Genomic DNA, 14200 nt, shown 5'->3' on the forward strand with positions numbered 1-14200 from the left:
TGTAAAAATACGTACCTGACTTCGGTTGGGGAGGTAAAATGCAGTGGAGGGAGAGGGATGGGCCTCTCGCTTTCCAACCAACTTCCCTTACGGCCTCCAAATAAAGGCTATTGGGCTGCTTTTACCTATTGTCTGCCCTTTCTATGTAGTACTGTTACTACTTGAATGCAGGGTCACATTGCCCTTGTCTTTATCTTAAAGATACGTTTAGTATATCTCAGGAACAAATCTAAGTACAACAAGGATGTGAAGCTTAAGATGAGTTCAGGTAATGCTTTAATGGGTGGAATTATACCATACTAAGCGAAAATGAGACCACCCGTGGGCCCGGTGTCTATTTTTTCCAACTAATTACCGTATGAACGAGCAACAGCCTCTCGGTTTTCGTTGATAGATATCACGTTCACTGTTTACCTGAATTGCCCATTTAGGTGTAGTGGTAGTGATCTATCTTTGATGATATTCCAGATGGAGTTGACGTGGCCATCTTGAACCAGTATCCTCTTGTCCCACATCTACCATCGGCCGGATCCACTGTGCTGACCTGTATCACAGACGGAGTGGTACAGGGTTCTCCTCTTGCTATAGCTAAGAACTACTACTTTAAGGTAGAATTCTCACCCGGTGGAGACACCTTTACAGCGCAAAGGTCAACAAGCACATACCCAATACCTGAGGCACCAACGAAGGTGGTATCAACAATACTTCCCGCCAATACCAATGACCACAGAAAAGGAGCCACCGGGGTTTTCTCCTGTAGTGGAACTATAGACGGCGCCACCAGGAAGGTGTCTACTGTCAAGATTCTTAACACAGGTGGGGGAAAATTTTCGCTGCTCGTAACCGTGTACTAGTACGAAAATAAGTTCTAGATATGGCCGACAGTAATAATTATAGGTTCTATGTACAATAAATAAGGCTTCTTCAGTAGGAACTGCACTTTCTAAACAAAGTTTCGATCAACACAATTGCAAGCCCCGGTAAAACGTTAGTAGTTACATATGGCAGTCTGTGTTACAGTGTTGATCTCTCACTAGCTGCCAGGGGCTGATGGGGCCTGAACAGTGGAAGGTCTGACAAAAGCGTGATTTAGCTTGTCCAGGCTATCCTTGATAAAGTGTTGATATTTTTTCAGCTTGCATCAAGCCGCTATCCTACACCTATCGTGCAACTGTGGGGGAATCTTTGTCTATAAAGGTGCGCACGACTACTTGGTGCTCATTACGTACCATTCGGCTGAGTAAGGCTGGTATGTCGTCACCTGTGGCAACAATAGCAGCTTCTGTACTAGACTCGGAGTACAGCTTGGATCTTCCGATCACGTCACAACAAGATGATGGAATATACAGCATCGATGTCGGCAGTGCGACGTCCGCCTGGTTACGGAGCTACATCAGAGTAATAGTCACGGGTAAGTTTTCGTTTGATTCACTTAACTATGCTATCAATGTCTACAATACGAGGGGCGTGCAATAAGTAATGCCCCTGATCCACTTCCAGTTGTCTGATCTATATGAAGTTTTGTATGTGTAATGGTTCATATCTCTATGGGTTATGTTGCAAAAAATAGCTCTGAGCTAATTGCGGTTTCTGATTTACTGGTGTTTGAACTGAGTCAGGTGTGAGATGGACCAGGTGTGAAATGGAGCCAGTTGAGTGTCGCGCAGTGATCCGGTTTTTGTATTTGAAAGGACGCACACCAAAGGAGACTTTTGATGAAATGAAAAAAAACTTATGGTGATGATGCCCCATCATATGACCTTGTAAAACGCTGGCATCGGGAATTCAAACATGGCCGGAAGTCTGTGGAAACAGCTCCCAGAGCTGGTCGGCCCTCTTCTGCCAGTAATGAGGCATCTGTTGGACGACCAACCTGGGTTGTCCTACAAAAACGGTGTCCAGAGCTGCATCAAACTATGGAAGAAATGCATAACTCTGGGTGGTTCCTATGAAGAGAAAGACTAATAACTGTGCCAAGTTTCATTAATATCCTGCTATGAGAAATGGGTCAGGGGCATTACTTATTGACCGCCCCTCGTATTTGGCTATATTAGATACATTGAGATTCTTACCCCCCTCACATTTGTCACAGAATCTTTATCATTACCTCAGATAAAGATATGTGCAATGATTGTGAATGAACTCAAACAGGAGTGACTGGTATGGAATTTTTCAGTAGATACGCAGAGCTGCTGAGAGACTGGGTAAACTAGTAGGATATATGTAAAGCATTGTTTATTGTTTATTCAGCGGATCTCCATTAGTGATTACAATTGAGATTGCATCACTATTCTTCCTGGAGTCTTTACACAAACACATTACATGATACAACATTAACACATTATTTATGTACACCTAACAACGCTTAAATCTAACCTAAATAAGTCTCAAGTAGCCGAGAGGTCAAAGGTCAGTGTCGAAATTCTAAACATTAATTATTGATTATCTATACATAGATGTTAATGAATGCCCTTTACCACCATTGCTGCAGAGGTTTATACGTTTGTGTCTGTGTTTTAGTCTGTCCTTGATGTGTTGTTTGAACATGGATGGTGTGGATGCTTTAATGTATTGTGGGAATGAGTTGTAAGATTTTATACATCTGTATAGGAAAGTCCTGGTTGCTGCGCAAGTTTTAGGTTTGGCCAGTCTGAATCCCCCCCCCCCCCCCTGAGCTAGGCGTGTGTTGTGTTGATGGGTGTTTTTGATTGTATGTAGTCTTTCTCATACTCTTACACAAGTGTTACTACATTGCATAACTAAATTCTTGTTAAAATCATATGAAGCAATGGCTGATGTTTATTTTTTCTCAACTACTTTCAGATTGTCCATCCTACAGTTACGGCCCTGGTTGTTCCTCGCCGTGTCTGTGTTACCATGGTGGCTGGTGTGACGTCATCGGGACCTGCATCTGTCCACCTGGATTTACTGGGGATAACTGTGAATTAGGTATCTTTGTTCCTTAATTTTATCAAGCTCAATTACCCTCCCCTGGAATGATAGGAGGAAAATACGTGCTGTACTAGCCCATATTCTTTATCTGTTTGCTGTATCTGTATAGTTATTCCAGCTTTTGAAAGTTCAGACCAGAACGACCAGTCGTACCAGTGGTCCTGTAATGACGGCGGTATACGTATGATCTGACTCTACTACTGGAATGAGTAGAATTGTAAAATTGTCATTTTGATTATCAAATTTCATAGATTTAGGGGAATGCTGTGCAGCGCCATACTTTATCATTCACCTTTGTTACAGCCTGTGCTAGCCCAGACCAGTACGGCCAGTCGTGCCAGTGGTCCTGTAATGAAGGCGGTAGAACCTGTCAGAAGTCCCTTATCTGTCTGCCGGATCCTTACGGCTGTGAGTGCGCTAACGGGTACAAGGGGTTCGACTGTGATACAGGTAAGTGAGGGTTCAGTCTTTGCATAATGTTTGAAACAAATATTGTTGAAGAAGCGTATTTGAGTGTGTGTGTATGTGTGCGTGTGTGTGTGAAAACGAGTACATCGTTTGACATTCTTTCAGCATGTGGCTCAAGTGAATACGGCCCTGGCTGTACACAGACCTGTGATTGCAGAAACGGTGGAACATGCGATCGTAACAAAGGTTGTTTGTGTACTGGTGATTGGAGGGGACCAACCTGTGAAGAAAAGAGTAAGTACTATTATGATTACATACCTTTTGAAATTCTGTGATCGTATGAAATATGGCTTTTAGATTGTGTACATATTTAGATAATACTGTCACAAATGTTGTATTACCCCCTCACATTGGGCGCGATTCGATCGGACGACGAGTCTGCGAGCTTTAATTTACGAGGAGGCATGACCCTGATGCCGACGAAGAAATGGCAGAGTTCACCCCCCCCCCCCCTCCCGTCAGGGTCATACCTCCTCGTAATTTAGAGCTCGCAGACTCGTCGTCCGATCGAATCGCGCCTAATGTGAGCCGGGGTATATAGAGTACAATTCACCACCAACGACACTTATACCGCTGCAAATCACATCTCATACTTAGTTATTGACAGAACAGTCTGATGACGATTTATGGCAAAAAGGAACTAAGTACATGTATTTCGATGGCTCTGCGCGTGTTTGTTCATGCAGAGTTCCGTATCTCCGTGCGACCAATGACGGTTCACATCACAAACGCTGCGTCCACGTCAGCTCACGTGACGTGCAGTTGTCATCCCTGGGCTGTTGATGACTGTCCTGTCATGGATATAGAGTATGATGTGACCCAAGTCACTCCTACAGCTGAGACCCCAGATTCAGTCCGTCAGAAGACTTGGCTCTTTACTCCACCGATCGCGCTGGGACCTGTGGAGATATCCTGTGTTTTGGACTACGAAGGAACGCGTTATTCTTATAGGAGCACGCTAACAGTGACAGGTAATTGATTCTTTTTACTTTTAAAAATGACTTACATTTGCAATATTCATCCAACCACAACAAAGGGTAAGAATGCTTCGCAGTTACAGAGAATAATTCAAATTACTAGTATCACATGGGTCACACTCATGTGTCTTCCTCACAGGCCGTGCTCCGTCCTTTACCGAAGATCCCATCGACAACATTGAGGTTAACACCGGGTATGACGTGACCATAACCTGTGCTGTGGACGGTGACCCCGCTCCAACCCGGGACAACTTTGTCCTCAGGAACCTCAGAACAGGAGAAGACCACCAACCATCAAGTGTGACGCCAAATGGTGACACTTTGCAGGCTACGTTCGACATCACCAGCGTAACAGTCGTTGAGGAAGGAAACTACGACTGTAGAGTGCAAACCATAGCAGGGTTGAGCACCTCTCATCGTAGCTACATAGACGTGAAAGGTAGGGACTTTGCATACGCTCATAACTCCATTTGCAGGGAGTCGTGTTTGACACCAATCTGTTTAATGCGTATCTTTACACGTTTGCCTTTGTGAATCATTTTTCAGTCCAGCCAGTTCTAGTAGAGCCACCAAGGGCAACAGCGACCGGATTTTCGTTTGTCGTGGTCGAATTGAACAGTGCGCCTTTTGATGGAGATGGACCGATAGTCCGCGCGTCGTTGTTGCACAGGCAGCTTCCGTCAAGCAGTTGGATAGAAACAGTTGTGTCTAACCGCTCAATCCCGTACCTGCTGGACGGCTTGACGCGTGAGGCGCAGTATGAGCTATCTGTGGTTCTGACGAGACCTGGGGCTGGAGGGCGTGGTGCGATGGGACCATCTGTCATAGTAACGACACATCCTCCAGGTAAGCTGTGAACAGCGCTTGTTTTTCACTGAGTATTAGTTGAAATCACCACATGCAGTAATTTTAGCTTTTGGATCCATTTACGAATCGAATCTAGAACGTTGATGTTTGATCTCTTGTCTTTATTGATTTCAGTTGATGGAAGCTGGTCGGAGTGGGATGACTGGTCCCCTTGCAGCGTATCCTGTGGCAACGGCAGCAGGACCAGAACAAGGACATGTGACAACCCCAGTCCTGCTTATGGCGGGCAGGATTGTGACGGGGTAGGGAGTGACACACAGGACTGTCCGGACCAACCAACTTGTTCAACAGGTAAGCAAATTTAAAGGCATCACAACTCAATGCGCGTCAACACAGTGGTACAATCATGCAGCTATTGGAAATTTGTAACTTAATACTAGTGCTGGCCTGGCTATTGATTTATCCATAATTTGCTCAATGCTCTGTTATCCGTGTATTTGTAGGTCCGCCAATGGGCGTAGTGGCGGGCGCAGCCGGGGGTGTGGCTGCTGTATTATTGGTGGTGATAGTGATCGCCGCCATTTTCTTTATCCGACGGTAGGTATCCATTTTGTTCAGGTATATGTGTATGTTATATACATATAACAAACTGTGTTGTTTTGGTGTACTTTGTTTTGTTTTGGTACTGTTATTACAGAGTTTTTCCCAATGTAAGACATGCGAGCTGATTTTGGGATTTACATTGCCATTGGCAGGCGACGGAATCAACGACCTCCACTTCCCGTCCGTAAGGATATGTCAGATGTGGAAGGGGTTTCCAATGCGTCGTTCGTTACAGGTAAGAAATCTGATGTTCTTTACTTACTTTGCTAGATATATACCAAAATGATATTTTAGATATTGCCATCACTAACTTCAAAAGAGCTGAAAAGGTAAATTCCCTTTGCCCATCTTAGACCCAATTGGCTCCCGTTTGCATGAAGGCACAAGAGCGGCTGATGACGGACCTGGCCCAAGTTCAGCTACTAAATATCATGCCTCAAGACCAATTTTCAAGGAGAACAATAGGGTAAGAAGCTGTTGTTTTCACACTTGGTTACAGTTTGTCACGAACATGACATTCATCTTAGTATGAATTAGAATTGAAGGCAATGAAAATAAATAAGATATGATCAAATTCAATCACATACATAATCACGATGATAATATTGTTTGTAACTTGCAAGCAAGATAGTACACTCCCAATCATGCAGCGTGTTCAATCCAAACTGTTGATGACTTTCTAGGCTAAGTTTAGTCGAAAGTCATTTTAGTATCTATCTGTACTTAATGTATCTTTCCATGCACAACAGCCCATTCCCCTGAGGATAATGGCTGTTAACCACCGCGAGTTGAGTTGGGACGACATTTCTCTCACCAACAAGCTGCTTGGATCAGGAAATTTTGGAGAGGTCCGTAAGGGAACCGTCAACCTGGATGGTGAAAGGATACCGTCAGCAATTAAAGTACTGAAACGTAAGCACAAGAATCTCAAGATACAAAGCATCATCAGGCATGATATATTCACAGTGCCATTATATTGTGTATTTTGTATAACATAGTCCTTGATGAATGTTTTTAATATATGTAACTGTAGTTAGAGTCTATAGAACATTGTACTATAATGCAGAACTACTTAATGTTGCTTATCACAATTTAAACCTTATGTTTTTGTTTTGTTTTTTGGTTTAATTTCAGGAGGAGCAGATGAAGCTGCCAGACAAGACTTTCAGCAGGAAGTGGACATCATGCGCCATGCTGGTTACCATCCTAACATCATCAACCTGCTGGGAACCTGTGAACACCAAGGTAACGTAGTCCGTGTCCATAGTCAGTTAGCTTTAGTGCTTGTGCTTGCTACAGAATGTGCTTTGTCTTTTCACAAGAATGTTATATGTTTTTACTTGACATGACCATCTAGATTGATAAGCCACTTGAATATCTCTGTTACATGACATTATTTTCGTTTGACTGTTATCTATGTGTTAGTGGTAAGATAAACAATGACATGTATCATTTGCAGGACAACAGTACATGGCCCTAGAAATGGCCGGGAATGGCGATCTGAAGAATTACTTGCGAAAGTCTCGTGTTCTGGAAGTGAAGGATCCCGCCTATGCCAACACCCGTCAGACTGTCAGCACGGTGTCCTCCCTGTCACCTGTCCAGCTCCTGCGTATCGCGTGTGACGTAGCTACGGGGATGGAACACCTGTCTTCTAAGGACGTATGTTAGAGTATAATTTATGCACCTTTTTCATGTGACGGAGGTCAACAATGAGGCAAAAAACAAAAGTTACTTATAGCATCAGCTCCCATTCGGTTTTTGCTCCCAAACTACACGTAAGTTTCTTGTTATAAGATCAAATGATGTAAATAGTGTTATGCACCGGAAATATGTGACAATTTATAGCAGCATAGAGATGCAAAATATTAAAGAAAAATAATGCAAATGCAGCCATACTCTAATTGGTCGATTTGATAATCGTCATGCAACCATTGATTGATTTACTACTTATGATGGACAGTGTTTTGTTTGCCACATTGACCTCGTTTTCGATCTATCATGTCCGCTGCGTGAAAAAGGTGTGTTCTTTCCTGGAGTTTGATAGTTTGAGTTTTGTATCAAATGATTCTAATGAGATGTGTGTACACAATACAATACTGTAATATAATATGATACTAATATTAAGACATCTCTGTTATCAGGTGATCCACCGTGACCTGGCGGCTAGGAATGTTCTCCTCACGGACAGTCTCATCGCCAAGGTAGCCGACTTCGGACTGTCACGTGGGGAGGGCATCTATGAACAAACATCTAAAGTAAGTATGGTACAACACTCTGGCAACTAAAACCATAAAACATTCTTGTTATGTAGATCATTCAAGCTACCTTTATCAGCGACAGAGACATCATGCATAGGGTTTATATCAATTGTAGAAATAGTACTAGATAGTAAACATTTGTAACTTTCCGTTTTTTTCATTGCAGAAGGCTGTTCCTTTCCGATCCACCGCGCTAGAGGCGCTGAGCAGGAGGATCTACACAACACAGAGTGACGTGTACGTTTGAACCTATTCAATGTTGTTCAATTTTGACAAATGGTTGATTAAAGGGAAAACCATCGACCCTGTAGACAATAGTATAAACGTTTTCCATTTGACCGAAGCAGTTTGCTTTCCACCCAGGTGGTCCTTCGGAATTCTACTCTGGGAGATCGTCACGTTAGGTAAGCATGAAAATATTATTAGTAATACACACTCTATATCTGTCTATGTCCACATAAAGACATTTTCTTTCTTTTGAATGTATCACTTTATGTGCAGTATGCCATCTCCCGCTGGCAGTGAAAACAAATAATGTGGTTCACGATATAAGCATTGTGACATTTATTTATGACAGTCATTATAACCCATGTCTTGACTTTTTAAGGAGGAACCCCGTACAGTGGAATGAATTCAAGAACCCTTCTCAGGAGTCTGCGTGAAGGATACAGGCTGCCAAAGCCAAGAAACTGCGATGAAGACCTGTATGTGTATTTCAGTCTTTTACCTACCTGTGTACTATAAATGATTTCCCAATAGCTGTATCCCCCATTTGCAAATTTCTCATGGATATGACAATCAGAATGCCGTTTGACATTATGATTCAAAAGGTATACCTACGTACCGTGAATAATTTCATCAGGCAAAAGTTCTTTATTCACAACCAGGATCTATTTACAATCGACATAAATGTTTCAGTGAACGGCTGTCACATTCTTTCGGGCAATACTGACTGGTACTATTCCACACTGCAGCTAGGTGTCGCTGCTAACAATGCTTTCCCAAACATAAAATCTAGACCGAATGCGGTCCCAAACGTAAAGTATTGTCATATATACAATTTTTTACATACAGATCTTTTCTTATCATGAAGATTGCAACACTTAAAACGAGAAAAGATATATCCCTATAAGTACTGAAATATTGTTCATGCCCAGGTACCAGATGATGCTGCAGTGCTGGCAGCGCCGTCCTGAGGACAGGCCCACGTTCTCTGACCTGGTGGAGCAGCTGAGGGGCATGATGGAGGACAAGAGTGTGAGTAGAGAGATTTTATTGTTCACAAACATTACATGTTCGCTTATCTATGGAACTGTTGAAGTATTACTCATGGCTATTTCTATAAATTATGACAAATCATATTCCAATCCGTACCCACAGACCAAACACGTACCCACAGGTTTTCCTTTGACATGTCGACAGAGATTAATATTGGTTTATATCTCAGATTTTACGCTCCTGTATCATTCAAAAATTTTTGAAAAACAAAGTTTTCACTTCGCGTGACATCCTGTTTCAGAGCTACGTCAACACTGAGAACGATGACGACTTTGAGTATGAAGTCGTGGACTCTGATGAAATGGATGATGATGATGATGATGACTAGGCAATCACAGGGTAGCAAGAACAGGTCGACTTCTGTCTACATATCATTTATTTGTTGTTGTTGTTGTTGTTGTTTGGATAAATACTCTTAAACGTGCCTTTCATCAGTTATGCAGTGTTTTCTCACTATGAAGTGACTTTCTTATATCACATCGATTTCCACATAATGTCAGTTATCATAACGTATAATTATGTCGCACAGGTTGAGTTTTTTACATCACTCAAGTAATTTGTTTATGTTCGTATGAATCAATACGTATGTAACGTTACAGTATTTGTTTAATAACAAATGCTTCTCAAATAATCTGATACTGTATGCATACCTTACACAAAGTATCGTGGTGTCTGTATGACACGATGGAGAAAATGGTTTTATAGAAAGCGTATCTCGTATACATATACTAACATAACAATTGTTCTTTAGAGTTCATGTTTCAACAGTTCATTTTTACATGTGTTACATTGTATTGTGCTATGTGTGTTGAGTATGATTATCACTAGAATCACAAATGCGATAACCTACATTTAAAGTGTAAATACCCTCTTAAGCTTAAGTGCGATTTTTTCAGAGATCGATTTGTACAAAGGTTTAAGTTGTACACGGCCTTGTTTGGACAAATATTCATAAAATAAGTACATGTACCTAGATAGAAGATAAAGATCAATTACACATTCTCTTTCACTTGGTAGGTTGGTTTAAAACACATTATATTTCACTTGGTTTGAAACACATTATCTTTGACTTATTTTAAAACACATTATCTTTCACTTATTTTAAAACACGTTAAACCTTAACTTAGGTATGTAGAATAAAGTGGCAACGGTATAACTTTTACTCAACATCTAAAACTCACATGTTGTGTATTGTCCGCTCCATTACTACTTGACATTAGCACTACATAGAACTTTAAAACCCCACGCCTTACCCGCATGTCTTAACCATCTGCAAACAATTCACCTCCAAACCACGAAAACCCGGCTACAATGACCACGATCGTCTTTTTAGAGCAGTAGAGGGAAATACCCCCCCCCCCTTCGGTGACAATGAAATGAATCCTTAAACGGATATTAGGACATTACAAGGGTTCAGACGCTTTTAGGTGGCATTCGCCATTTTTTTCAGCTCCGAACAGATAGTCACGTGACCTAAGAAACAGGGATTAGTGAGGTCACGTGACACGCGTCTATGTATCAGAGCGGCATGATCACAATGATCACAACCTCTCAACTTGTTCAAGGTACGTTAAGATGTATCAGCTTTTTGGTTCTTCTTGTTGCGCGTTTTGCATTCAAAAACACCGAACCCCACCGTGCCGAGCGCCAGTACAGCCATGTAGATGTACAGTTTGACGTCCATGCACAGAGCTGCGCTGTAGGCAAACACCAGCATGCTGCCGATACTCCCCGCCATTTTGGCGTTGGCAAAGACGGCCTCTTGGTTGCTAGGAAACATGGTGCCAAGTACAGCTGAAAGTAAAGTAAGATAATTCAATTATGTACCTACGTGTTATCAACGAATAAAAAATCATCAAAATCGGAAGATGTAGTCATTTAGAGTAACGTAGACTGATCCCATAGTCCCTTAAGAGATGCAAAATAGAAACATACTAATGCAAATATTTGACGGACATGCAGCCATTCTCTTATTGGCCACTTTCCTAATTGCTAGGCTATCATTGCTTGAACTTCTTATTATGATGGACAGTCTTTTGTTTGCCTCATTGGACTCGTTTTAGATCTATCATGGCCGCCGCGTGAGAAAGCTGTATGAAGACAGGAGATGCCTACCAAACAGCTGGATGCGCCAAACCGTCCGGACCACGGCCCATCCTCCAGACACGGCAAGGATCATGCCGAGAGAGTCCTCATCCGGTTGCCATAGCAACATGTAGATGAGGAGAACGGCGTTGGCGACCACGGCGGCGAGGATGAGGCTCCTGGCACCCGCGTAAGCAGTCAGATGTCCAATGAGCGGGGAGAAGACAGTGCTGGACAAACTGCAGCAGATCATGACGTAACCAACCATATGTACTCCCAGGGCACAGCTGACGTACGACTGAAGCAATGACGTCAGTATATATATGAGTCCCTTTGACATGCTGAGTGACATTGGTACGGCTTTTGCCTTCTTTAGAACGAGCGCATCATCACATTAAACCTTAAAAACGCTTGAGTCATAAAATGTGTAAAAGGTCCAAGTACACATATTGCAAAGGATCATGTACATCGTGATGGGAGTAAAGAAAACGGGTCCGTTAACTGTAATTTAAAGAAGACCGAGCGCCATATCTTTGGAGTCTCAGCTTGGCCCATCGCCAAGGCCATAGTCCTTCATTCAATAAAGACCTTTTTACGAAACACGGAGTGAGGGTTAACTACGTTGCCCTGAGTTTCTCATTTTCCCAAGCATACAAATGAATGCGCGTAAAATAAAAGTATTATACAATATAAAAGCATTTTCTGACCTTGGTGATATCTCCTGATACAAGGGCCCCGGCCATGCCAATAATCACCAGCAAAGGCACCAGGAGGACGTAGTTAATGTCCTTAAACACATGTACTGTACGAAGTACCTGTTGTGACACCTGGATTCGCCCAGCAGACGATAGTTCCTTACTGTTAGCATTCTTATCGAGACATAGTCCTGCAACCAGCGCTGCTAAGAGGTTGCACACAAGAAAGACCCCAAAAAGTATGTAACGTGCTATCACATGTTCCTTGTCGTCTGCTGGAAACCCTGCTAACTTGTAGGGCGCGCTTGAGTTGGTGACGTAATGAGAAGTGTAGTTGGCTTCGGGGCGAATCCCGCAATCCATCGCACCGCAGAACTCCCCCTTTCCAATGTCCTGTGTTCCCGCAGAGAACAACAATGAAGAAATCAGGTTGCCGATGATCCCAGACAAATCATTGAGCAAATAGAAGACGCCGTTGAACTTGGCAATGTCACCCTCTAGACTGTCATGTTGTAATAGTTCAGCATATTCCTGAGCAGAGCTTGTCAAATAAGTGATCTGAGCCGTCCAGAGCGGACCGGAAATGGCCCCAAGCAGAACTGAAGATGGCATGAGAGTGTACCAGGACGGATAGAAGTTGGAGCCCGTGTACAAAACATGTCCGAAAAAACAGACGACGATTGTCCATTTGCACGATCCGACCTTGTGGATGAAGAATGGCGCGTACATGCACGACAGCACCATACTGGCGTACACACAGCTGAGCGACACCACGCCGAGTCCGGCCTCGCTGTTCAGCGTGCTCTGGAGGCTCTGCAGGCCCCGGAACGCCGTGAAGTTCAGCAGAAAAGCCGAGGATAACACGAGGATGTTTTTCCATATCCGCTTGGTGAACGACAACTGGTGCGCTGATCCTTCCTTCAACAACTTTGTCCTCGGTGTGGTTTTCTCCATGATGCCCTCCCTAAGCAAAGCACAATAGATGCCAGGTTAGACTCTAGTGATTAGACTGTGCGTGCGGTTATAATTAGGACTAGTGAAGATGTTTATTTTATTCATTCAAAATGCAACAGAACATTACACAGACCTATAGCCGTATAGGCAGCACAAGTTGATTACACAGGTCTACAAATAACATTTCATAAATGGTACAAGACAATATACATTAATTTAAAAGAAACATGAGATAATACTAGGTACATACAGAAGCTTGAGAGTGAAAAACATTCTACGGGAGGTCAGAGGTCTAAGCTTTAGGTAATGACAAATTTCATTATAAATAAGTAAATGCAAGTAAGTAAGGCTATTTCGTAGTCGGAATTTACAAATAGCATTTACGTAGGCTACAGGGGGTTAGGAGGAGAAATGTTGTGTCACCGATTAAGGCCCTGAATTGATCAGGGTCCGTAGTTAGGGAATGAATGAATGAATTTATTGCTCAACAATCGCACAGGGTACAATGTATGGCAATTAATAACAACTAATAGCTATACAGACAGTAGTACTAAGAGGCTACATACAAAACAACAACAAAACATTATCGATAATAGTACAGTTATGTATGATTAATCTGATCTCGCATTTGGAATACATTATAAAGAAACTGGCCTACGTAGACGGATATATGAGATGAACATGAGAGCAATACATGGAAAATATCGCTTTCTGCACCAGCGAGAGAGATGTGTGTTTTGGTTCTAATATTCTTAAACAATGTTTCTCTCTCTTTACTGTAGGTGGGACATTTCATAACAAAGTGGAATTCATCTTCTATATTTTCATGACATGTAGGACACAGTCTCTGAGTGGCTGGTGTGTTACGGTGACGACCTTTTTCAATTTCTAAGCAATGTGCACTTATTCTCAGTTTTGTAATGTTGTATCTAAATGATCTATTATGAATTGATTTGAGATATTCTTCCATACCAAAGTGCTTTTTGATTTTCGAATATGTTTTAAGTTTTGTCTGGTGCTTTTGAGCTGTTCCCTCCAGCCAGAAAGAAACGCTGTCCTTTTAGAACGCCTCTTTGCAATATTGTTTCCCAAAATGGTCTCGGCATTTAAACAGCGGGGG

At 42.4% G+C, this 14200-nt stretch overlaps 2 protein-coding genes and 1 long non-coding RNA gene across 4 annotated transcripts in view; 2 read left to right on the forward strand and 1 right to left on the reverse strand.

Annotated features, from left to right (window-relative positions):
- The first annotated feature begins 5710 nt into the window (after window positions 1–5710).
- On the forward strand, window positions 5711–6273 carry LOC118431237. The gene is made up of 3 exons (XR_004832953.1): window positions 5711–5801; window positions 5960–6042; window positions 6161–6273. It is a non-coding gene; the product is annotated as an uncharacterized LOC118431237 (long non-coding RNA).
- Window positions 6274–6560: 287 nt separating this feature from the next.
- On the forward strand, window positions 6561–8812 carry LOC118432243 (tyrosine-protein kinase receptor Tie-1-like). The gene is made up of 7 exons (XM_035843772.1): window positions 6561–6719; window positions 6942–7073; window positions 7267–7469; window positions 7952–8065; window positions 8235–8305; window positions 8432–8472; window positions 8676–8812. Exons 1-7 carry the CDS (start codon window positions 6575–6577, stop codon window positions 8810–8812), a joined length of 843 nt encoding a protein of 280 aa, XP_035699665.1. The 5' UTR covers window positions 6561–6574.
- A 1864-nt stretch (window positions 8813–10676) lies between these two features.
- The window catches only part of LOC118431233 (protein unc-93 homolog A-like), a 10071-nt gene continuing 6547 nt past the window's right edge, over window positions 10677–14200 (reverse strand). For both annotated transcript variants that reach the window (XM_035842336.1, XM_035842335.1), the window contains exons 2-4: window positions 12139–13090; window positions 11462–11729; window positions 10677–11140 (exon numbers count right to left, since the gene is read on the reverse strand). In XM_035842336.1, the coding sequence (XP_035698229.1) occupies window positions 10917–11140; window positions 11462–11729; window positions 12139–13080 (1434 nt within the window). In that variant the 5' untranslated portion in view covers window positions 13081–13090 and the 3' untranslated portion in view covers window positions 10677–10916. The remainder of the gene's footprint in view (window positions 11141–11461; window positions 11730–12138; window positions 13091–14200) is intronic.

Source organism: Branchiostoma floridae, chromosome 15 (genome assembly GCF_000003815.2).
Source record: "Branchiostoma floridae strain S238N-H82 chromosome 15, Bfl_VNyyK, whole genome shotgun sequence".
Classification (NCBI taxonomy): domain Eukaryota; kingdom Metazoa; phylum Chordata; class Leptocardii; order Amphioxiformes; family Branchiostomatidae; genus Branchiostoma; species Branchiostoma floridae.